We start from the raw sequence: 26,612 nt of genomic DNA, 5'->3' as shown, positions 1-26,612 counted from the left end.
TCACAAATTCAAAAATAACAGAAACCTTTACATTAAATCTATCCCGTTGTGCAAAAATGAGCATTTGCAACATTATAATTGAGGCAATATACTGTGTAAAGCAGGGCTCGATAATAAGGATTGCCCGATAGGCCGAGGTCAGTGTAAGAGCGATTCGGGCCGGTTGCTATAACTGTCACATACCTTATCGGGCCCAACAAGTGCTACATTTATAACGTTAGTGCAAGCAGGAAGTGAGAGAGCACAAAAATTACACAAAGCATACACAGTCTTCAAGCACAATTATTTTGAGCAAGCAGAGGCGAGTGAGCACATTATATTGAGCGCACAGAGGCAGTCGCGTGAGTGCACAAGAGCGTGCAGACAGACGAGCACGAGCACCAAGCGTGCTTTCCTTGAACTGTCCTCGCTCTGTTCCAAGTGTCTTAGCAGTTTCAATTTCCAATGGGTTGAAAATTCCAGGGAAAAACCACACTTCATGAATTTCAGAACGGGATTGCACATACACTCACTGAGCACCTTATTAGGAACACTATTCTCCTAATAAAATGCCCGATGTGGTCTTCTGGTTTTGTAGCCCATCCACCTCAAGGTTTGACATGTTGTGCATTCTGAGATTCTATTCTGCTCAATACAATTGTACAGAGTGGTTATCCGAGTTACCATAGCCTTTGCCAGCTCGAACCAGACTGGCCATTCTCTGTTGACCTCTCTCATCAACAAGGTGTTTCCATCCATTCCATTTGGCACAATTCTGAGTAAATTCTAGAAACTATTGTGTGTGAAAATCCCAGGAGATCAGCAGTTACAGAAATACTCAAACCAGCCCATCTGGCACCAACAATCAGGCCACTGTCGAAATCACTGAAATCAAATTTTTTTCCACATTCTGATGGTTGATGTGAACATTTACTAAAGCTCATAATCCGTATCAGCATGATTTTCTGCACTGCACTGCTGCCACACGATTAGCTGATTAGATGAATCGTATGAATAAGTAGGTGTACAGGTGTACACCTACTTACACAATTTGTTTTAACATGATGGTGAAAACTAGTAATCCAAGCATTTGAACTAAAAACAAAATAAAAAAAAATAGTTTATTTGTATTGGACTGTAAATCCATCTCTCTCTTTGCATCTCTCTCATCATCTCTTGTTGTGCGGCATAGGTGCTGTCCAGCGTGCATGCACACTTGCAAAGGGACAGAGCGCTAGTTTTGTTCCCACAGTAAAAAAAAAACAAAAAAACTTTTCTCTAAAATAATATTTTGCCTTTAGAGATAAAGCGCTGGATGATGTGTAATTAAACTTTGTTAAACCCCGGTAATACACGTGGCTGGAAATCATGAGCTGCTCAGTATCCAAAATATAAGTATACATTTAACAACTACTATAGGTAATGTTTCAGAATGTAAGCATTTGACATGATAATGCCGTTTGATATGAAAAGAATCAAAATCACTATGGTTATTATTATTATTATCAGAGCTGTTCAGCTTGAAGATGACTTTTTTCATATCATTCTCATAACACACCTGTTACATATCTCATTTTTGGACTGTACAGGTATTTTCTTTCCATTTATCAGTCAGTGTTGGTCTTGTTTGGGTTGTCTAATTTTATGTTTATATCCACATTCTTAATTCATAGATTCCGCCTAATATCTACCTACTGTGTATTACACGTCACAACCGATTTAGTAGCAAGGTCTCCAAGGAATTTATTCTGCATGTTTATTACATTCAGCCAACAATAAAATATTTAACTCAGTGACTAATTCTTTGATACTACTTGTGAAAACACTATACATGGCCCAAAATTGGCAGCATGACTAAATGGGTGACTGAGAACCTTTCATCTGCTCCACTGAACTCTTTGCTAAAAAAACATGTGTAAATGGCAGAACAGCTGAGGTTAATATGATGTATTTATGAATTAATATCTGTAAAAGCACTTATATGGGGTTACATAAGGCATAAAGCTATCTTGCAAATTATAAACATGATAGCCTACAGTTTTGGGGGAAATTATCTTAGAAATGTAATGTACTGTATATTATATACTAAATCATTTTTTTACATCGAACACATTTTTTTAAAGCCATGATGGAAAAACAGCTTTGTCATGGTATTGCAATGGTGTTGGGGCCATTAAAAATGTTGGCAGGGCAAGTAGAAATCTGAACAACTGTCCAGACTGGGCCAGTGGAAAAATGCTTAGTTTTGAGCCCTGTAAAGGGTTAATTTTACTTAAACAGCAGGTCAGTCTACCACATGGTGGCAGCAAAAACCCACTGGTTTATATCAAAAGCCCAACATTACTACAGGACAGCATCAAGATATATTATTTGCAGCCAAATCATGGATCATTATTCAGCCAATCTTCATAGTAAATGGCACTAAATAGTCTGATGACTGCCATTAAATTATTGTGCAAACTAGGCTGCAATACCTACACACCTAAATAGCTATTTGGCTATTGGATAACATTATTTTCTACACACAGCTCATATGTACAGTATGCACAGCCTCGGTCACGTCAGCAAAAAAGCACAGTCGTTTCAGAGGGGGAGCACTTGTTAATTTTGTTTCCTCATTAAAAAAAAACCATTCTCCTGAAGAAATGACATGATTTTGATTTCATGTCGACTTTAAGAGCCACGCACCTCTAAAAAGCGAGAGATGTCCCTCTTGTCGCTGACGCCCATGGCCACCACGTTCTCAAAGAGCCAGAAGAAAGGCCTGTTGTCTCCCTCTTTAGGTCGAGCCTCGTGTAACAGCCGGTAAAACTCAAAGAAGAGCCGACCCGTGCCCTCTGAGAGAGCGGTGATAAAAAACAAGATGTGAATAACATTAGAAACAGAGATGAAAAACGACTTACAAAGATGAAGAAAAATAGGTAGAGAAACACTGAAGTTTACGGTCATGTCCTATTGACATGACTGCAAAATGCTAGAACACAAACACAACACAATATTCTGTACCGTAGAGACCTTTCCTTGCAGGATTCACTATGGAGAGGTCGTTGCATGGACTTCCTCCTATGACAAGATCAAATGGACCCCATTCCTGGATCTGTGATATGGAAGAATAAAAAGAATAGACAATGACTGAATACTGTGAAGCATTACAAGTGTGCGTAGACTCAAACGCAAGAATAACTACAGTGCCTATATAAAATCATCATACCCCTTTGGAACAGTCACTTTTTTGTCTTACAGCCTGAAATCAAAACCCATTAAAAAAGAAACAAAATCCATCTTTATTTACACATTATGCCTTACAACATTTAAATAACGGGAAAAAAGGCACCATTTTCAAAAAATGTATAAAAGAAGAAAAACTTGAATAATGGTATGAAAAGTGATCATACCCCTGTATTTAATACTTCGTAGAGCTACCTTTTTGCTTTAATGACAGCCATCAGTCTGTTTGGATATGTCTCTACTAGCTTAGCGCACCTAGATTGCGGAATATTTGCCTATTTTTCCTTGCAGAATTGTTTGAGTTCAGCCAAATTGCGGGGTGAGCGGTGATGGACTGCTCTCTTCAAGTCCATCCACAGGTTTTCTATTGGATTCTGGTCAGGGCTCTGACTTGGCCACTTTGACCTTCCTATCCTTAAGCAACTGCGTTGTTTTTTTGGCGGTATGTTTAGGGTCATTGTTGTGCTGAAAAGTCAACCACCTGCCCATCCTCAGTGGTCAAGCAGAGGGCCACAGATTTTCCTCAAGAATTTGGGTGTACATGGCAGCATCCATTTTCCCTTCAATCCTGACCAACTGCCCAGTCCCTGCTGAAGAGAAACCCCCCCACAACATAATGTTGCCACCACCATGCTTCACAGTAGGTATGGTATGTTCTGGGTGGTGTGCTGTGTTTGGTTTCCTCCAAATATGGCACCTGCAGTTCAGTCCAAAAAATTACATTTCTGTCTCATCTGACAATAAAACCTTGTGCCACACGGCATCGAAATCCTCCAGTGTTTTTCACAAAGTGCAAACGAGACTTAGCGTGGCACTTTACAGAGAAGGCTTCTTTCTTGCCACCCTACCAAACAGGCAAGCTTTGTGTAAAGCTTAGGAGATTGTCGTCACATGCACAGACCGTTCAATCTCAGTCATACAGGCTTGTAAAAGCCCTTCAAAGTTGCCTTTGGCCTCTTGATAGCTTCGCTGATTAATATCCTCCTGCACGGTCATCCAATTCGGAGGGACAGCCCGATCTAGGCAAGGTTTTGGTGGTGCAATGCACTTTCCACTTCTAAATAATGCTGTGAACGGTACTCAGAGGGATAGTTAAAGCCTTTGAAATCTTTTGTACCCTTCTCCTAACCTGTGCCTTTCAACAATTTTATTCCGGAGCCCTTTTGAAAGCACCTTTCCAACCATGGTGAATTCTTGAATTCATTACCATGTACTACTACTACTAGTAATGAATCCTCATGGAACAGCTGGTTTTATTCTGAAGTAATCAAACCCCCAACAACTGATGTCCGGTGGGGCCAATTAGCCAGGTATGTGATCTGAAAGGTGACTGGTTTGTAATGGTTACTCTTAAGGGGCTGATCACTTATCTAAATCAGGTATTTTACTAATTAATTTGTAATAATTGTACAGCATTTTTGTTCATGTTATTTTCACTTTGATGTTGAAGGTTATAATGTGTAAAAACAGCTGGAAAAGTTATAATGCTATTTTTATTATATTTCCAGGGTGTAATGTGACAAATAATAAGGATTTTGACAAGGTATGATGAGTTTCTATTGGCACTGTGCATTTTAAAGTACAACAACTATAAACATGATGAAAGGCTAGAAATTAATTTTGAAGTTTAATTTTAATAATTTTAATGCGTTAAATATACAGTATATATATATATATATATATACACAGTGGTGTGAAAAAGTGTTTGCCCCCTTCCTGATTTCTTATTTTTTTGCATGTTTGTCACACTTAAATGTTTCAGATCATCAAACAAGTTTAAATATTAATCAAAGATAACACAAGTAAACACAAAATGCAGTTTTTAAATGAAGGTTGTTATTATTAAAGGAAAACAAAATCCAAACCTACATGGCCCTGTGTGAAAAAGTGATTGCCCACTAAACCTAATAACTGGTTGGGCCACCCTTAGCAGCAACAACTGCAATCAAGCGTTTGCGATAACTTGCGATGAGTCTTTTACAGCGCTGTGGAGGAATTTTGGCCCACTCATCTTTGCAGAATTGTTGTAATTCAGCCACATTGGAGGGTTTTCGAGCATGAACTGCCTTTTTAAGGTCATGCCACAGCATCTCAATAGGATTCAGGTCAGGACTTTGACTAGGCCACTCCAAAGTCTTCATTTTGTTTTTCTACAGCTATTCAGAGGTGGACTTGCTGGTGTGTTTTGGATCATTGTCCTGCTGCAGAACCCAAGTTCGCTTCAGCTTGAGGTCACGAACAGATGGCCGGACATTCTCCTTCAGGATTTTTTGGTAGACAGCAGAATTCATGGTTCCATTTATCACAGCAAGTCTTCCAGGTCCTGAAGCAGCAAAACAGCCCCAGACCATCACACTACCACCACCGTATTTTACTGTTGGTATGATGTTCTTTTTCTGAAATGCGGTGTTACTTTTACGCCAGATGTAATGGGACACACACCTTCCAAAAAGTTCAACTTTTGTCTCGTCAGTTCACAGAGCATTTTCCCAAAAGTCTTGGGGATCATCAAGATGTTTTCTGGCAAAACTGAGACGAGCCTTAATGTTCTTTTTGCTCAGCAGTGGTTTTCGTCTTGGAACTCTGCCATGCAGGCCATTTTTGCCCAGTCTCTTTCTTATGGTGGAGTCATGAACACTGACCTTAACTGAGGCAAGTGAGGCCTGCAGTTCTTTGGATGTTGTTGTGGGGTCTTTTGTGACCTCTTGGATGAGTCGTCGCTGCACTCTTGGGGTAATTTTGGTCGGCTGGCCACTCCTGGGAAGGTTCACCACTGTTCCATGTTTTCGCCATTTGTGGATAATGGCTCTCACTGTGGTTCTCTGGAGTCCCAAAGCTTTAGAAATGGCTTTATAACCTTTTCCAGACTGATAGATCTCAATTACTTTCTTTCTCATTTGTTCCTGAATTTCTTTGGATCTCGGCATGATGTCTAGCTTTTGAAGATCTTTTGGTCTACTTCATTTTGTCAGGCAGGTCCTATTTAAGTGATTTCTTGATTGAGAACAGGTGTGGCAGTAATCAGGCCTGGGTGTGGCTAGAGAAATTGAACTCAGGTGTGATAAACCACAGTTAAGTTATGTTTTAACAGGTGGGGCAAACACTTTTTCACACAGGGCCATGTAGGTTTGGATTTTGTTTTCCCTTAATAATAACAACCCTCATTTAAAAACTGCATTTTGTGTTTACTTGTGTTATCTTTGACTAATATTTAAACTTGTTTGATGATCTGAAACATTTAAGTGTGACAAACATGCAAAAAAATAAGAAATCAGGAAGGGGGCAAACACTTTTTCACACCACTGTATGTATACACAAACACACTAATATATATATATATATATATATATATATATATATATATATATATATATATATATATACTTATTAATAATTACAGTGCATTATTTTATATATAATTATGCATGTTTTTGCTTTTAATTTTAATAGTGGAGAGAGTATAAAAATTACCAGCACAAGGGGGAAAAGGATTGGAAAATGTTGCGTGCCAGATTTGAACTTGTGCAACCCGCATGAGAACAACAGCTGAATGTGTCAGAGTGCATGAACTAACAACACCGCCAATGATAAAACATTGTTATTAGATGTGTGGACCGTGTGCTTTATGTATGAGGGAGCTAGGATGAAAGATGCTTGTGGATACTCACGTGTTTGCGGGTGACGTTCCTCACATCACCCACGTACATGATGCGTCCCTGGTGCCGAACAATGCCCACAGTAATGGAGTCCTCACACACTTCTGAGGCCACGTAGCGCTCCACCTGGATCCCCAGCTCTTTTAGAACCAACAGCCCTAAAATAATCACAAACAACATGACATTAAAAAATTATTTACAATTTTGTTGTTTACTAAATGTTAGTTTTATTCTCTACATAAATAGATGACTCCCAGTCGTTTGTCCTCCCAGTTGTAAAAGTGAATGTCACATAATGATCAGTCAAAATTAAAAGGCTTTCACAAACCATTTTACTTCCATAATGTAGCACATTTCTGTTTTAAAAAATAATTAGATTTTTGAATTTGATCCATCATATGGAGTCAGACCTAAATGTGAGTTTGCAGTTGATTGTGGAGGACTACTCCTGAAACACAGGGGCACTCACATTTAAGGAAGATTTTGACTGGGATGTGCAGGCCGAAGGTCAAGCTCACTCTTGAGAGCATCTCAGCATATCTCAATAACAATTCTTTTTCAGATCTGTTGTTATTTTTTATTGGTTTCTCTAACCTTTTTTACATTAAATTTAACCAACTTTAAATTACTGAATTAAAGGTTCAAAAGTTAAGCTCATTTGACAGCATTTGTGGCATAATGTTTATTATCACAAAAAAATTTCAACTTTTCTTAAAAAAAAAAAAAAAGCAAAAATCAAGGTTTCAGTGAGGCACTTTCCATGAATGTGAATGGCGCCAATTTTTGGAGGGTTTAACCTCCTGAGACCCGAGAGTGACTGCTGTGTGCATTTTCCATTTCCCTTTTTGATTTACAACTAGTAGCACCTAATAAACATGCAAATAATCATTTTCAACATTTTTCAGCTTTTGGATAAACCCATTGTTTCTCAATGTGAAAATGCACAGTGAATATAGGAACGCATTTACTAATGTTAATGAATAGAACCGTATTGTACAGTGATGATAACAAAATAAAATATAACAAAATGTATATTAAAATGAAGCGAAATTACCCACAGATGTTAATGTTAAACATGTTTTTTTTTTCACATTTTGAGTAAATAATGTCGCAAAATACACGTATGTGGACTTTATGTTTATTAGCGCGCTGATATGTAATCTACATTATGCCACAGATGCTGTTGATTGAGCTTAACTTGTATAGAACCTGGAATATTCCTTTAACTATTGGCAAAATTTGATAAAGTCTGCATTCCCTACAACAGTAGCCAAAAACAAGGCCTAAACAGTTATTTGCTATTGGTTAACGTGTAGACTTAAAGTAAAAAGACAGACCATCTAGTTGGTCAAAACTGCAACTGCAGTTAATCCCCACAGTTCTATCACATATTAGAACCAGCCTGATCTCACAGTAATATCGGAATAAGTAGATCGACTTTTCTTTCGTCAAAATCGGTATACGTTGACCAAAATTTCGAAACACTGCCCCCAGTGGCCAAAGCGGTGAAAGTGTTGTAGGGCACGTGTGAGCTCCATTTATGTCCAGGAGAGGTCGCCAAAAGCTAGTAGTGAAGCAAGTTGTTTTCAGCTTTACAGGACATTATACAATGAAAAGCATATATTTATAGATTCTATCCCCCAACCATTAGTGGAGTAAAAAAGGGAGAAGTGGGAAATGTGAAACCTCTGAATCATGCTTGTCATTGATTATTCAAACGAGGTTACTACCTGGCTTTGAACCCTAGTCTCCCATGCAGCTGATGCAACGTGCTGCCAATCGCGCCAGGTGGAAAGATAAATACAATGAAACCACTGCAAACATGTCTGATAAGAATGCTGCATGTCAGCGCGACGGCATATAGTCCCCGATCCTAGGGTACCGAAACTATCGGAAACATCATGCCGACTTCACGTGTGATCATGCTGATTAGAACATGAGGCGTACAGAAGTATCGATGGGCGGCCCGTATAACAGTTTAGCTAAGTGCACTTTAAAATCCAGGATGAGTGTAATGTGATCAGCACTATTTTCTGCTGAGAGGATAAAAGGGAGGGTGGCCACTCTTCACTAACCTGTTGCGATCCCATCAAAAAGTGACAGCACACGAATGGGTTTTCTGTTCTCTGCCAAAACCGGAGGGTAGAGCTTTGGTGGTTCCTGAAAGAGAAGGACAGAGAAAGAAGGGGGGCGAGAGGGACCTTTATAGCACACGGTTTCTGTAATGAAAGACCACCTGTCTGTACATACTGTCTGTAAGTAACAAGAAGCCCTTTATGTTAAACCAGTCCATTAACAAGGGGTTATTGTTGTAAAATAAATGCAGTTTTGCTGGGCAGTTTTATTAACCATACTCTTGTGAGTACTGTAGCTGCTTATCAGTGGTCTTTGTTAAATGTCTGAGTATTCAATAATGTAACGTAACAATAGCAAACACTTGCCGACCTGTACTGTTTTTCGAACAAAGAATTAAGCATGTAAACTAAAACTGTGTGTAATGTTAAGACTTATTTTTAAAGGCACAATGTACCAAACATTATTGGGCTGTTCTTCAAGCACACTGGGTGTTAGCCAAGATGTGTGAGCTCCTTTTTTTATTTGGTCTGGCAGGCAAAGGGTTTAGTAGCACTGCACAGTAAAACTCTCAAACTATTAAAGGGATAGTCCTTCCAAAAATGAACAATTTGTCATCATTTCCTAACCCTCCTGTTGTGACTTTCTTTTTTTCTGTGGAATACAAGAGGAGATGTTCACCATTCACTTTCACTGCAAGGAAAAAGATGCAATGAAAGTAAATGGTGATTGAGGCTAATATTCTACCAAGCATCACCATTTTTGTTCCACTGAAAAAAGAAAGTCATATGGGTATGGAAAAAAAACATGAAAGTAAGTAAATGATGACAGAATATTCATTTTTGGGTGAAGTATCACTTTTATACCACAAAACTGCACCACAGTTTTAATGAAAGTTGCCACAACTGCTCAATACTAGACTGGAGAAGTGCCATAAAATATAGATGAGTGTGGTGATGTGGGCGTGGCCGAGCAACGTCTGTGGATAACGAGGCCGGGAGAGGAAGAGCGGTAAGGATTGACACCTGTGGGAAATCACCTCTAACAGCTGTTTTGTGTTGCAGTGAGAGCTGGAGGGGGTTAAAAGGGCAGTCCAGACCACCAGAGGGGAGAGAGAGAGACGCACACAGAGTTGATCTGTGCATTTATGTGTTGTGCTGAAAAGCAGACTGTTTGTGTTAGATGGAAGAGTGTGTGAAATAAAAATTTTACGTTGGACATTTTACCCGGCCCTCGCTTCCTCCTTCAGTAGAGAACTAGTGATCTGCCACAATGAGAAAACAAAATACATATTTATATCTAACGTTAACCCAAGTAAGATTCTACAATCATGATGAATAAAAGGTCTATTCACATCGAAAGATTCTTTTTAGCACAGATTTTCAGTGCATCAGTGATGTAAAACAAAAGAACCCATATGGACCAACTGTTTTATGTTTGTTCACAGACCCAAAAAAAAAAAAAAACAACAACTTTCAACCATTGAGATGCTTTTGGGTCATGTGGCAAAAGGATGTTGAGATGGTGACATCCTTGGTCTTACAGAAGTATATACTATACATATCTATCTAGCACTATATTTATTACAACAGCTGTGTCATTTATATTTATTTCTAACAGTGGACCACGATTTTACTTGAATTGTTACATTCCAGGAGAATAACAACATATCTATTTAATGTTAGGGGCCGTTCAGACCGAACGCATTATTGCGTTTAAAAAAGCTAGGTGCAATGCCACAAATGGGACAGAACGCAGATGACTCGAACTTCTTTTAATTTGACATGGCGGCTTAAAGACGTGGGAGAAACAAAAAAAAAGAAACACATCAATATTTAAGTCCTTGTTACTATAAGTCTCCACTTTCACTTTCAGAATGTGAAAGAATGTGAAAATGAAGATTTACAGTAAAAAAGGACTTAAATATTGATCTGTTTCTCACCCACACCTATCATATAGCGTCTGAAGATATGAATTAAACCACTGGAGTCTTATGGATTACTTTTATGCTGCCTTTTTGTGCTTTTTGACCTTCAAAGTTCTGGTCACCATTCACTTGCATTGTATGGACCTACAAAGCTGAAATATTCTTCTAGAAATCTTCATTTGTTTTCAGCAGAAGAAAGAAAATCATACACATCTGGGATGGCATGAGGGTGAGTAAATGAGAGAATTTTCATTTCTGGGTGAACTACCCCTTTAAATCCCTTTAAACTTTTCCAAAACGAGCAATATTTTACATCTAATGAACAGAGAAAACATAATGACTAGATTATTATTTGCCTCTTGTTTAGACAGGAATCCTTAACCAATTTTGTCATGATATGCAGGACAAAGCAGTAATATCCTTCTTTTACACTGAGATTCTTCAAAAAGCAAAGTCACTTACAAAGTCCTGATCGTGATTGTTGGCGAAGAAGTGTTGCAGCCTACAAGGCCAGTCTGCCCGGCGCTCCAGCAGACCGCATTGTGCTTTCTGTCCACACATATAGCAGTTCCACGGGTCCTCTTTAATAGCTGCCTGTGCTGCGCCGGGCCCCACCAACAGATCCACACATTCCACACAGAAACACCTGCAGACGTCACAAGAAGATATATGCTGCGTTGTGACATAATGGAGACAAGACTAATCCTAAAACAGTAATCTTCAATGGGTGTCTTACCTGCAACAGTTATTGTTTCCACACATGAGCACTTCTCTCCCCCCACAGCAGATAGTACAATAGGACTGGTAGCCATCATCATCATATTGATATGCACATTCTAGGAAACAGTTCTACAACATAGCAGACACAGAAATATGAACTATGTATATTGTATAGTGGAGCAACTGGCACAAAAATGAAACTTGTTTGGCATAATAAAATTGTTCTGGAGCAGAAAAATATGAGATTGATTTGCTATCAATTTGACATTTATGGCATTTATGGAATGATGTGACACAGTTTTTTGTTCGGACTCCAGATCCATTAAGTTACTCAAAAATACATCACAAAAGCAATTCACACAACACAATTACTTGAATGCACCTCTACTATGACGAACATGCATTACATTTCTGAGTTCAAAGTCACTTTTTTCTGGGGTTTACAGTAAAAAATGTCTAAGTCTAACTATCTGGTACAGAGTCCCTTAGAGGACAGGGCGGGATTTTTTTTCTGAAATAGTTTTGTGTTCCCTCACAATAAGCAAGCTTGCTTTCAAGTGGCTGAAGAGTAGTACGCTAGCTACACAGCAACGTTTGTGTCTTGTAGTAACAACTACAGATGTAATCAGCTAATAATATGTCCTGTAATTAATAATGGCACTGTGGCACAACGATGATTTCAATATTAAGTTGAAGTTGGAACGAACGCATTCATACAATGCAATACAATGTGAGTGAACTTGCGGTTATTAAATTTGTAGCTAGCGCCTAGCTATATATTAGCAACTGGCTAGCTTTCCAGAAAACAAAACATGCATTACTTTTGTTGTAGCCTAGTAGCTGGCTTGATAAAATGAGTCCAGCCTTACTTTAACATAAGCCTCAACAAGACAAGTTGTAGGTCGGTACTGGTCTGCCAGATTTTTATTTGTACATTTTACAGATAATTAAACAGTTGGATTGTTCATAAGGGTCTTAACATGTTTGCAATTTTGCACTTTAAGGCGGTAACTGACTATTTGACTTAATATTTATTTTCAAATACTTACAGAGGCTGTAAAGTACTTGATTTATCCCATCTGGGCTTGTTTTGTACAGCAAATAGCGTTAAGAGGTATTTTCCCTATCATTTGATCACTGCACGGCTGTAGTGTGTGTTTGTGAAGTGTGCGTCAGTTTAATGACTCCAGGCAGATGACCAAAGTATATTTTGGTTTCTGCTTCATTAACGGTAAATGCAATAATCACGATTAACAAAAATTAACGTGTTAAACTTTTACAATTAATCACATGCGTTAACGAATTAACTTATTTATTTACTTTATACACTGGTGGCCAAAAGTTTGGAATAATGTAAAAATTTTGCTGTTTCGGAAGGAAATTGGTACTTTAATTCACCAAAGTGGCATTCAACTGATCACAAAATATAGTCAGGACATTACTGATGTAAAAAACAGCACCATCACTATTTGAAAAAAGTCATTTTTGATCAAATCTAGACAGGCCCCATTTCCAGCAGCCATCACTCCAACACCTTATCCTTGAGTAATCATGCTAAATTGCTAATTTGGTATTAGAAAATCACTTGCCATTATATCAGATACAGCTGAAAGCTATTTGGTTCATGAAGTGAAGCTTAACATTGTCTTTGTGTTTGTTTTTGAGTTGCCACAGTATGCAATAGACTGGCATGTCTTAAGGTCAATATTAGGTCTAAAATGGCAAAAAAGAAACTCTAGAAACTTGTCAGTCAATCATTGTTTTGAGGAATGAAGGCTATACAATGCTTGAAATTGCCAAAAAACTGAAGATTTCATACAAAGGTGTACACTACAGTCTTCAAAGACAAAGGACAACTGGCTCTAACAAGGACAGAAAGAGATGTGGAAGGACCAGATGTACAACTAAACAAGAGGTTAAGTACATCAGAGTCTCTAGTTTGAGAAATAGACACCTCACATGTCCTCAGCTGACAGCTTCATTGAATTCTACCCGCTCAACACCAGTTTCATGTACAACAGTAAAGAGAAGACTGAGGGGTGCAGGCCTTATGGGAAGAATTGCAAAGAAAAAGCCACTTTTGAAACAGAAAAACAAAAAGAAAAGGTTAGAGTGGGCAAAGAAACACAGACATTGGACAACAGATAATTGGAAAAGAGTGTTATGGATCTTAACCCCATTAAGCTTTTGTGGGATCAGCCAGACTGTAAGGTGCATGAGAAGTTCCCGACAAGACAGCCACATCTATGGCAAGTGCAACAGGAAGTGTGGGGTGAAATGTCACCTGAGTATCTGGACAAACTGACAGCTAGAATGCCAAAGATCTGCAAAGCTGTCATTGCCGCACGTGGAGGATTTTTTGATGAGAACTCTTTGAATTATTATTTTTTTTTTTTCAAATTGTAATAGTAATTTTTCACATTATTAATGTCCTGACTATACACTGTGATCGGTTGAATGCCACTTTGGTGAATTAAAGTACCAATTTCTTTATATAAGAGCAAAATCTGTACATTATTCCAAACTTTTGGCCGCCAGTGTACATTCATAAAAATGTTTATTGTATATTATTTTCTTTTTTTGTGTAATTATTTAAATGTTCAATTCGTTTTTTTTAAATGTTCAGGGTTCTTTTCAAAGTTCTTTGTTATCTGTTAAATTAAAAAGCCAGATTGGTACTGAAAAAAGTAATTAAACTTGTTATTTAGAGATCAACAATAAAAAAAATATTTTCTTTTTTTTGTAATGTAATTCAATACTGTGATAAAACCGTGAACCGTGATAAAAGCTTCAGCAATTATCGTGATGTAACATTTTTATATCGTCACATGCCTATATTATTAATGATTCTTTTTTTTCCCCTCCCCTATTCTCCCCAATTTGGAATGCCCAGTTCCCAGTGCGCTCAAAGTCCTCGTGGTGGCGTAGTGACCTGCCTCAATCCGGGTGGCAGAGGATGAAACTCAGTTGCCTCTGCGTCTGAGACCATCAATCCACGCATCTTATCACGTGGCTTGTTAACCGCGTTACCGCGGACACATAGCGCGTGTGGAGGCTTCACGCTATTCTCTGCAGCATCCACGCACAACTCACCATGTGTCCCACCAAGAGCGAACCACATTATAGCGACCACGAGGAGATTACCCCATGTGACTCTACCCTCCCTAGCAACCGGGCCAATTTGACTGCTTAGGAGACCTGGCTGGAGTCACTCAGAACACCCTGGATATGAACTCACAACTCCAGGGGTGGTAGTCAGTGTCTTTACTCGCTGAGCTACCCAGGCCCCCATTATTAATATTTCTTAAAAAAATAAGCAGTAAAACAATTTTGTTTAAAAATATTATTAATATTTGAAAAACATTTGTCCATCAAATCAAAGTCAGGTGTTGCAACTAACAACATTTTGTTGTCATGTGACAACAATTTTTTTTAATGATACACAGTATATATATATATATATATATATATATATATATATATATATATATTATATACTGTATATAATTTTATAAAAGGCACATTTTGTTCTGGTCATGTGGTGTAACCCTTAGAAAACCTTTTGATATGTATGACTTCAAATTCATGATATTTGTAAAAAATATTTTTTACCTTAAATTGCTTTAAAACTTTTCTTGAAAATAATGATTAAGTTGTGTACCCATGTATTTAAAGTGCAAGGATTTTCTGATTAACAATTTTTTATTGATTCACATATTAAACATATATACACGGAATCAACAATTAACCCCCATTATTAATTAAATACACTGATGCCTCATGACCTTTTCCAAAAGCAGTAATCACCCCTCCCAGAGTGTCTGCTGCTTTAGGGGGGTGTATGCTAATCCCAAAAATAGTACAGAGAAGTTGGCGCAGCTGTAAATACCTAAAAAACTGAGATCTGGGAATCCCAAAATGTTGAACCAAATTTTCAAAGGATCTCAACACTCCACTCTCATATATGTCACCGAGTGTAGTAACCCCCCTCACAATTCACTCTGACCAGCAGAAAGGGGAATTATTAATACATAATTTTGGGTTCAGCCATATGCTCGAGGCAACAATTAAATAAATGTCCGAATTAAACACTCTGGACACTTTTGTCCATACCGAGTGCAAATGCAACGGGGTGTAACTTAACTTCTCCGGTTAGTTTGATAGAAAGGCTTTGTAATGGGACAAGAACTTCCTGTTCAATGTATAACAATAAAACAATATCTTGGGTAGGCCTAGCCCACCTTTGTCAATTGGCCTATACAGCTTACTGAAATGTAATCTGGGACGTTTACCATTCCAAATGAAGGACTTTGCTATGCTATCAAATTGCTTAAAATAAGAGAGGGGGACATCTATAGGGAGAGACTGTAGCAGGTAGTTGAATTTTGGAATACAATTAATTTTAATAACATTAACCTTCCCAATCATAGATAAATGTAATGAAGCCCACCTGCCCACATCGCTCGAAAACCTTTTTATTAAAGGGTCAAAATTAACTCTAACTAAATCAGAACAATTTGCTGGGAATAAAATACCCAAATACTTAATGCCCTGTTTGGGCCACTGGAAGGCGCGGGGCTGAAAAGCCATTACCAGGCGGTACGCTGTCAGAGCCAAAGCTTCGGATTTAGACCAATTGACTTTATATCCTGAGAACTTAGAAAAGGAATTAATAATTCTGTGGAGGCAAGGCATAGATCCAGTAGGGTCGGAGACAAATAATAAAATATCATCTGCGTAAAGCAAAAGCTTATGCGCCACACCTCCCGCCATCACCCCTGGAAAGTCATCCATTCTTATCGCAGCTGCTAATGGTTCCAGGGTAAGACAGAACAATAATGGGGAAAGAGGGCAACCCTGCCAGGTGCCCCTATCCAGAGTAAAATAATCTGAAATTAATCCATTTGTTTATACCGCCGCTACCGGGTGTCTATAAAGTAACTTAATCCACCAGTTGTACCAACACAAAGAGGCACCAAAACACTTTCCTGGACTTTCGGCTTCATCATACCACGATGGTGGAATGACCTTCCCAACTCCATCAATGAAGCTGACTCACTTTCTGTCTTCAAAAAATGACTAAAAACACATCTTTTCCATGAGCACTTCCAATCACAAAAAAAAAAAAAAAAAAAAAAAAAAATGTCCCTGTTGCAATTTAATCTGTTTTGAATGCTATTCTGATGCTAGCGAAACTTTGTAATATGGCACTTTTAGTACCACTGTCTCCTTAAGATGATTCGCTTATGTGTTCCTCTTTTGTAAGTCACTTTGCATAAAAGCAGCTGCCAAATGAATAAATGTAAATGTAAATGTAATGACTCCCCTGCTCTTACTTGAGCCAGCACTAAAGAAAACATGTCCACCCCATATCTTCCCAAATTTTTCAGTTTCCTGCGGGGAAAGATGCGTTTCTTGAAAAAACACTATATCATATTTCTTCCGTTTAAGAAGAGACATAACCTTCCTTCTTTTTATGGGGTGCCCCAACCCATTCACATTCCACATGGAGAGAGACAATCCACTCATATTAAACATTTGACATTTTGACATATTAGAAAAAATAGATTGTGTGTCAAAAATAAAGTTATAAAGACCACATTCCAACATTAGTGCAACAATCAAACCCCAAACTTCCCCCCAAACCAAACAAACAGAAAAAAGAAAAACATGCGCATTGACAGCGCCAAATGGCATCCATCCCCCCCAAACTCAAACAGTCCATGTACGCCTACGAGAGCCCCCTTGACAACTTTGCCGTCGGATTGCTCAAGTCTGGTGTTTCTATACAAATTTTGTGAGACATAGTTACATAACAGAAGATAATCTATGAAACAAACTCCAGCCAATAGGCAGAATAAACACAAAGAACGTGTAGATTCATCCACATCCCGAAGGTGTGTTCCTCCACAAAACAAACTCCAGCCGCTAGTGGAACAGTACAAAAAAAAAAAAAAGTTTCAGTTTCCTTGGACAGTCAAAGGAATGTTCAGTGAGCCAGCCCATTCGGTGGTTACATGAGTGCAACAAATGACCTAATCATTCCAATGTCTTGCAAGAAATACTCCACAAAACAAACTCCAGCCAACAGGAGGCATAAGCACAAAGAACGTGCAGATTCATCCACAACACTGGCCCAAAGGAGTATTACTACACAAAACAAACTCCAGCCTCTAGGCGGAACCAGCACAAAAAGAATCGAAAAAGGCGCTCAGTTTCCTCAGATTGTCAAGTGAGTGTTCAGTGAGTCAGCCCACTTGGCTGCAACGTGAGTACCACAAAATAACTTACTCAGTCCATTGACTTTATGAAGGACATCGCTTGTTGGGGACATGTAAATATTTTTCGGCCATCCTTAGCATCTATTCTCAATTTGGCCGAGATCATCAGTGCAAAAGCGACCAAGTCAGCAACGACCTTCATCAGCATTGCTGACAAGTTCAACAATTCTCGCTGAATTTCCCGCACTTCTCCGGCCAAATTGACTCCCTGGACCGTGGCCTTGTCAGGAGCGTCAGCTTGAGCACATAAGTGTCTTTTAATGTCTCCAGAGCCCGAGGATTTTGAATTCATTGACATATTGTCTTCCTAGAACAGTTAAGGATCAGGGTGTATCTAATCTCACCGGTTTATGACATAAAAAGTATTAAAACCAGCAAAGTGCGCAGAGCTCGCCATTCACACGTCCGAACCTCGCATGGCGTCATGTGAATAATTCCATTTTTGAAGTCATTAAAAACATTTTTTTTTTTTTTTTAAATGCTATAAATGTTTTTTTTTTTAATTATTTTTTATGTATGAAATATGGACACAAAGATTACATTTCTATGACCTTGCCATTTTTTAAACTAGATTTTTAAAAGATTTATGATTGTGTTTAATTTTTTATTCTTTCCTGTTTGGAACTAACTTAATTAGTTTATACGCTTAACTACCTGCATATACAAAATTTCTTTTCAAAAATTGCTTTTGGCAATACAGTATCTGTCAAGACCATAAAAAATATAAATGGAAATGCTCAAAATATACAAGCAGGTTAACAAAGCAGTACCCAAGGAAGTAGGAAGCAGGAATTTCCTGGTTTTTTACCTTACAGCTTTGGCACATTCCTCCGATGAAAAGCGGGTGCTCCAGGGAAACATTAAGGCTGCCACAGGAGATGCAGAGGTCTAAAATTGTTCAAAAGGAGAGAGAGAGAGAGAGAGAGAAAGAGAAAGAGAGAGATTATCAGAGGCTGTACCGCAGACAGACAGCCAGCTATGACACAACACAAACATACATACCTTCAATGTTTCTACATTTCTGACGAACTTCGTAAACAAGTCTCTCTGAAAAACAATAGAATATAAAATAAAATGTTATCTGAAACTTGGAAAACCTCCCAGCATTTTGAACACTGATTTCTGTTAAATGACTTGTTGAACTTCAACTGACTTATCATGAAATAGCTTTATTCACTTGACATGAACATTACTTTTAGAAATAATGTTGCATATTGTAATGTTATAAATGGGGCTGGGCTATAAATCAAATATTCAGGATATTATTGCAATGATTTTTCAGGCAATATAAAATTACACAACAAAATGAATGTCATAATTATTTTAATGTACTTTTTTTGGCCATTCATTTTCCAAAAACTATGTCTGGTTGAAACACCCTTTAAAGTGATATTCACCCAAAAATGAAAATTCTCTCATCATTTCCTCTCATGTCATCCCAGATGTGTATGACTTTCTTTCTTCTGCAGAACACAAACAAAGATTTTAGGAAGAATATCTCAGCTCTGTAGGTCCATACAATGCCAGTGAATGGGTACCAGACCTTTGAGGCTCCAAAAATCACATAAAGGCAGCATAAAAGTAATCCATACGACTCCAGTGGTTTAATATATGTCCTCTGAAGGGATGCAATCACTTTGGGTGAGAAACAGATCAATATTTCAATCCTTTTTTACTATAAATATCCACTTTCACTAATAGAATGTGATAAGTACAGATTTATAGTAAAACAGCACTTAAATATGGATCTGCTTCTCACCCACACCTATCATATCGCTTCTGAAGACATGGATATAACCACTGGAGTCGTATGGATTACTTTTATGCTGACTTTATGTGATTTTTGGAGCTTCAAAGATCTGGTACCCATTCACTTGCATTGTATGGACCTACAGAGCTGAGATGTTCTTCCTAAAATCTTTGTTTGTGTTCTGCAGAAGAAAGAAAGTCATACACATCTGGGATGACATGACGATGAGTAAATGATGAAAGAATTTTCAACTATCTCTTTAAGGCATTTCAAAGCAAATACATACATATTGACAAATACTTAATATGTTAAGTGGCTTAAAGAATTATTGAGATATACAGTAATTTTAACAATATTGTCCAGTCCTAGCTATTACATGCAAAATATAAATATACAGTATATTACAATAAAAATCAGTCCTCCAAGTATTTCTGATAACTGAATTTTTAAAAAAAAACCGCTGCACTAGTGAACTTTTCCAAATGAAGTGAAACTCTTGGCTATGAATGTAACCCACAAAAGAGATGATGAAAGTCTGCTACTCTAGTTCTTCTCTATTTGATTGGTTAATATAGCTCCCTGCTGATTTAACAGCTTGTCTCCTTATTACTCCTGTTACTCTTTTCAGCCATAAAACATAGAAACTATTTTTTGAAACATTTAGCATTTAATGTCAAAATAAACCCAACTAGGCACTCACAGCCAATTACATGCAAACATAAGATAATAATATTAATAATAGCACTGAGGGATGAATTTGTTTTAAAGAACCTATGACATAAAAATTGGAGTTTTGTGGCTTTTAGTCCATGTCTATTAGCTCTGAAACAATCTATATGCTAATATACTCCTAAAAGTTGACAAAAAATAACTTTTAGCAGATATGTGTATTTAAAATTTACAGTCTTTCCTTTCTAGGAAAACAAAGCAAAATTATTGATGACTCATGTTGCACTACACAGATTGTTGTCTAATCATATGCTCTAGAATGTGAATGTCCTTCCGCCTAAAACCACCTGCAACTAATGAAAATTCACAGCTGTAATCTTAAAGGGATAGTTCACCCAAAAATCAAAATTCTCTCATCATTTACTCACCTTCATGCCATAAGTGTGGGTGAGAAACACTATAAATCTCCACTTTCAGTTTCACATTCTTTCACATTTTGAAAATGAATGTGAAAGTGGAGATTTATGGTAAAAAGGGACTTAAATTTCGATCTGTTTCTCACCCACACCTATCATATCGCTTCAGAAGACATGGATATAACCACTGGAGTTGTATGGATTACTTTTATGCTGCCTTTATGTGATTTTTGGGGCTTCAAAGTTCTGGTCACTATTCGCTTGCATTGTAAGGACCTACAGAGCTCAGATATTCTTCTAAAAACCATTTGTTTTCAGCAGAAAAAAGAAAGTCATACACATCTGGGATGTGAGAGATGTGCAAATGATGAGAGAACTTTTCATTTTTGGTGAACATTCTCTTTAAACCTACTGGCTATTTTCAAAAATAAGAGCTCTTTGATATCTCCTGCCCAAACTTACAGTTTAAACAGAACATAAATCAACACTTGACAAAAAACTATGCATGTCAAGCCATTTAATTAAGATTTTTTTAAAGAGATTACTTAAAAGCTTTAGAAAATTACACTTTAAAGGAAGGAAATTTATCTTCTGAGCAATTATTTAATCCAGGATGTATCTCTTTAACCTTGTAACATTATTCGAGACCCCTGTCATAGTTCCTGACACACCCTCCTGTGTTTACACTGCCGGCTTAGTAGATCAGTCTGATAATCCAGATTTAGCTCATGTGGGTGCGTGTTTACGAGCGAGAACTCTTTGAACTCTTTGCACCTGTTTCAGTGAGAGTATCCACTTACCTCGAGTCCTCTCGTCGATGATGTCTTTGACCTTGGGTTTCTCTGTGGCTGTGCTCTTGCGGGGCTTTTTTGCTTGTGGGGGCATGTAGGCCGCCGCTTCTGGCTCCACCCACATCTCTGGGTATACTTCCTTGTATGGGTTACGCTCCTCTGGAAAAGGCACAACTGTATGTACAACTATATGCTAATGGATTATATAGTGTGTCAATGTACTGTATATGTTTGTTGGTTATGAATGTCTTTCTGTTAAGATGAGTAGGGGAGAGCAGGGATGATTGTAATGCTTAATAAATGTAACATTAATAATAACTTAATGCACTCAAGGTGGCCATTTCAAGTTTGTGTAAGCACAATTCAATCTTTTTTTTCTCCCAAAATAAAAGATAGTTCGTTTTTGAGCTAATTATGTTAAAAACGAAATAAATAAAAACAATAAAATAAATATATACTGTATATTAATATTTTAATGCAAGTTTTGGCTCTCATAATTTTTGCACAGTAATTTTATTTATTTATTTATTTATTTTCTCCCCCTTTCTCACCAATTTGGAATGCCCAATTCCCAATGCGCTCTAAGTCCTCATGGTGGCATTGTGACTCGCCTCAATCCGGGTGGCGGAGCACAAATCTCAGTTGCCTCCGCGTCTGAAACCATCAATCCATGCATCTTATCACGTGGCTTGTTGAGCGAGTTACCGCGGAGACGTAGTGCGTGTGGAGGCCCACGCTATTCTCTGCGGCATCCACGCACAACTCACCACGTGCCCCACCCAGAGTGAGAACCACATTATATCACTCAGCACGCCCTGGATCGATCTTGCGACTCCAGGAGTGGTAGTCAGCGTCTTTACTTGCTGAGCTACCTAGGCCCCCTGCATAGTAATTTTATTAACAATTAATGAAATCATTACATACACAAATTAGTAAATACATAATTTAAAATAAATAAATAATTCTCCTTCAGTTCCATATGTTTTTGTGCTGTTTTTTTTTTTTTAACCGATTTGATTGCAATATTACAAAAACTCTGCATCTATCCAGTCTATATGAATGTAAGCTGCTTCCAGTGCATGCAATACAAAAGGGCAACCAAACATACACATTTAAAACTGCTGATAAAAAAATGTGGATGAGGGTTAGATTTTAAACGAATGTTGCATTTCACTGATGTTCTATTTGTCTACTTAAAGAGCGTATTTGGGTTATACTTTAGGTTGTAAAGTGTATTACAATATGTCACAAGCTAGATAAGTGAAAAGAATGTTTCCATATCAACTTATTTGCTTTGTGTTTACATTTACAAAAAGTTTAATGTGGTCATTTTTCTTAATCGCGATTAACGCATTTACCGTTAATACGGCATAAACACTTGTGTGAAGGGCGGAACCTTTGCAATGTGTCCGCCTTGAGTCAATAAACTGACACACACTTCACAGCGCCAGAGCCCTTCTACCAAGATGAGCCTACAAACTTAGCATAAAATAGCGGCGGTCCCATAGACATTCTGTGGCCGGTAATGTCGTAATACTCTCCTATGACAGAGCTGTGGAGGTTGTTATCTAAGTAAATAAAAGAATCTTTGACAGTGCTTCCCTGTCAGTGATAAAATGATGGACAAAGGAGCTCTTAGCACTATTGTATTTGCAAAACAAGCCCAGATGGGACTTGTAAGGTGCATTTTAATTACCACAGAAGCAAGTCAAGTCTTTAACTATCACCAAAACGCAGAATGAGACATTTTTGTCTGGAGGAATTTTTCATGGTGAGCTCAAAGCTCGACGCTGATGTTGACACTCTGACGCGAATCATGAACGCAGCTTCACGATTGCTGTAACAAAGCAGATAGTCACAGTCTACTGGCAGATTAATATTGTGGAGGATGAGAGTTTAAGAGATTTAATGCTCATTGCAATGAATATGCAACCTATGGGGAATAGTGTTGTCGCGGTACCAAAATTTCAGTAGTCAGTACCAGTACCAGTGAAATTTCACGGTTCTCGATACCAATTTCGATACCACAGCAAAAATATGCTAATTATATAATAATTATTTTAATAATTATAGTTTAATAATTATTATTATTTTCCAGAACTTTCCAGAATTTTTTAAAAAGTTTAATTTAATTTCATCATCAAAATGGTATCTAATCAATAAATTCTTAAAACTTTTAACAAGTAAAAATATAACTTTTCAACATGTCAGTGCATTTTTTTTTTTGCCAAACTTGTATTCAACAGCTGTCTTGCTTGTGATATTTTGATTAATTATTTTTATTATTATTACAGTGAATATTACATTTTACTATACAGTTGTAATATATTTTTATTCAATTTCAGGCATCTAGATTTTATTTTGAATCGTGCTTTTATTATGATGTGTGTTTTTTGGCGGAAGCTTCACTTTTCCGGACAAACAGTTCGTGATCATTGAAGACTTTTAAGTCACGTCTGAAATCTCATCTGTTTACACTGTCCTATGAGTCTGACAAATGAAATGTAGGACATAGTTTTGGAGTGTTTGTATTTTAGACCACTGGTGTTTGTGTATGTGGTAATTTTGAAATGTTATATTTTAATTTTTATTTCAGTGAAGAACTTTGGTCAACTCTGTTGTTTTAAATGCAATATAAATAAAGCTGAGCTGAGATTAAAGCGCAGATGCTGTGATTTTAATTATATAAATATATATTTTACATGATTCACAGTGGATAAGTTCTCTGTTTTGTCATCTCAAACAATGTGAATGATTCTCAATGTCTGTGGAGTTTCTATTAGATGAGCCGTCGGATTTATTTAAAGTACGCAGCTCTTCCACAGTAAGATTGCAGCCTTTAGCAGTTTAATAAATCACAATAGGACATGTCACGATTTTAATTTGATTAATTGTCCATTTCAGTGCACAAGGAGTAACAGAGTATGTGTTCAAAATAAGCCTGTGAGCATTTTAAAGTGGTTGTGTGTCAGTCATACTGTGTGCTGGTATCGGATTGAGTCGGTGCTTGGTACTACCGGTACTGCAGAAACACTGGTATCGTTACATCTTTTTATTTTAGTATCGACTTGGTACCGAAGTACCGGTACTTTTGACAACACTAATTGGGAAACTAGTTCTTTCAATTAGTCAACCTCCCTCATAGACTTTGGGAAACATTTAATGTTAACTGAACTGGTGATATTTTAGTTCATTTCTTGTGGAAGGCTTTGTTTGGAAAATGTTAATAAAGCCCTATATTGTTACATTTTTCTTTTCTTTCATATAATGGAAATAAATGCATTTTGACAAGAAAATAATATAGTGTCAAATTTCAGTACTTTCAAAATCTGTGATTAATCGCAATTAACTACAAAAAAAATTATGCGATTAATCGCAATTAAAAAAATGTAATAGACTGACAGCACTAGTTTACATACAGTCTGATGTCACTATTAAAGCCCATATTTCATGATTTTATTTGAAGCCACTCCTGGAGGATGTGTTGTGTATTGACTTACATTATAATGTAAACATACAATTTGATTTTTCAGACGTCTGAGGTAAACTTTAAAAGGTTTAGGCTAAATATTTTCTGAATAAATAAGCACAAACCATAAAGTGTTAAAATTATCCCTGCTATCCCATACTTTCTTGCCAGCTTAATTCCTGGAAGGCTAACATTTGCACAGGCTCAATGGATACATTTTAAATGAGCATCTACTTGAAAGCAAAGATTCTTCAATCCCTAAACTAAACAAGGAACTGTGACATACACAACCATCAATTTCATCAGATTGCATATATCTTGTCATCAGCAATCATACACGGACTCAAAACAGGTCAACAAAACATATGGAAACCTGTGAATTTGAAATCTTTCCCTTAGAGGCAGGTCAGGTCAAGGCAAGTCCAACTTGCTAGAAGTGTTACAGCTTGAAGAAACTTAAACAAGACTGACATTTTCTTTTGCAAAGCAGGAAGACATGTATGTATAGTTAATGTTATACCAGTATGAGTCTGCAGCTGTCTTACCTTCAGTTGGCTCCAGACCTTTAGGTCCCGTTGGCTGAAATCCTGTCATGGCCCATTCAATCATCTGTTTGTTTTGCATGTCTACTGACTTGGAAGTGTCAGTTTCGTCACTCTCAGGGCATGTGAGAAAGGTTTTGCTTGCTCTAGTGCTGGCTACCTGCATAGTACAGCATCAACATTTTAATTTAGTTAATAATCATAAATATAATACTACAACTAGAATAAAATAAGCACTGTTTTAACTCCAACCTGTAGCATCTCATAGCAGCAAAAAAATCCTACCTGTAGCACCTCAAAGATGGCTTTCTTGTACATTGGTTGTTTATTGTAGGTTGGCTGGTGAAAGGCGTTGTGGAAAGAACTCAAAGGCAACAGTTTCTCAACACAGACCTACCGAGAGGGTTGAAACAACTTTTAAAGCTGTAATTTCGGTGACATTAGCGTCACCAAACGGAGTTGCAAAAATAATCACAGATTCCAAACAGATTACAGAAAACTCCCTTGTCTACAATTGTTTGTACAAACAGATATTGCCGCCCCAAACTCGCACTATTGATCAAGCCAGTGTTACTGCGTCTGGCTTGATGGGTCGCTCAAACAAACAGAGGAAAGTTTGATAGTGCCACAGAGCCACAGTGTCAATTTGAGGTAAAATCAAGCTACAAAAATCGTACACATTAAGCATATATTGGAAAAATTGCACATCAGCTTTACAGCTATTCCCACTTGATTTACGTACACCTTCTGCCACAAAACTGAACAAAACCAAATACTCACCACAGAAAACTTGCCGTCACCAAACCACATGACCCATCTGGTGCCTTCTGCTGCTCGGCTGCGTCCAGTCATCAACCAGGACACAATGCGACCTGGCCACCAGGAGAATCCTCGTAACTTCCCCCAAACAAACTCTCCAATGCCGAAACCTCTGCCATCCTGTAAAAAAAAAAAAACACACACAGAATTTATCAACTACGATGTATTGAGACAGAAGAAAAAATAATGCTGAAAGCTTGAAGAACCCATTGTTTTGGTTGGGGTTTTAAATCTATTATTCTTCTTTCTTTTCTTTTGGCCTGTATAAAAATTTCATCGTAATTGCTATAAA

The 26,612-nt window shown here is 37.5% G+C and overlaps 1 protein-coding gene across 12 annotated transcripts in view; it reads right to left on the bottom strand.

Annotated features, from left to right (window-relative positions):
- The window catches only part of LOC127455032 (DNA (cytosine-5)-methyltransferase 3A-like), a 115,849-nt gene that overhangs the window by 5,115 nt on the left and 84,122 nt on the right, over positions 1-26,612 (bottom strand). For 11 of the 12 annotated variants that reach the window (XM_051722570.1, XM_051722567.1, XM_051722573.1 and 8 more), the window contains 12 exons: positions 26,282-26,440; positions 25,787-25,894; positions 25,505-25,661; positions 21,500-21,649; positions 18,867-18,911; positions 18,673-18,752; positions 11,600-11,712; positions 11,326-11,509; positions 8,939-9,023; positions 6,876-7,021; positions 2,986-3,076; positions 2,668-2,816 (listed from right to left, as the gene is read on the bottom strand). In XM_051722570.1, coding sequence (XP_051578530.1) covers positions 2,668-2,816; positions 2,986-3,076; positions 6,876-7,021; positions 8,939-9,023; positions 11,326-11,509; positions 11,600-11,712; positions 18,673-18,752; positions 18,867-18,911; positions 21,500-21,649; positions 25,505-25,661; positions 25,787-25,894; positions 26,282-26,440 — 1,467 coding nt within the window. The remainder of the gene's footprint in view (positions 1-2,667; positions 2,817-2,985; positions 3,077-6,875; positions 7,022-8,938; positions 9,024-11,325; positions 11,510-11,599; positions 11,713-18,672; positions 18,753-18,866; positions 18,912-21,499; positions 21,650-25,504; positions 25,662-25,786; positions 25,895-26,281; positions 26,441-26,612) is intronic. The other variant, XM_051722568.1, reaches the window with a different exon arrangement.

This window comes from Myxocyprinus asiaticus, chromosome 17 (assembly GCF_019703515.2).
Source record: "Myxocyprinus asiaticus isolate MX2 ecotype Aquarium Trade chromosome 17, UBuf_Myxa_2, whole genome shotgun sequence".
Taxonomy (NCBI): Eukaryota; Metazoa; Chordata; class Actinopteri; order Cypriniformes; family Catostomidae; genus Myxocyprinus; species Myxocyprinus asiaticus.
This window is presented reverse-complemented; position numbering and strand designations above follow the sequence as displayed.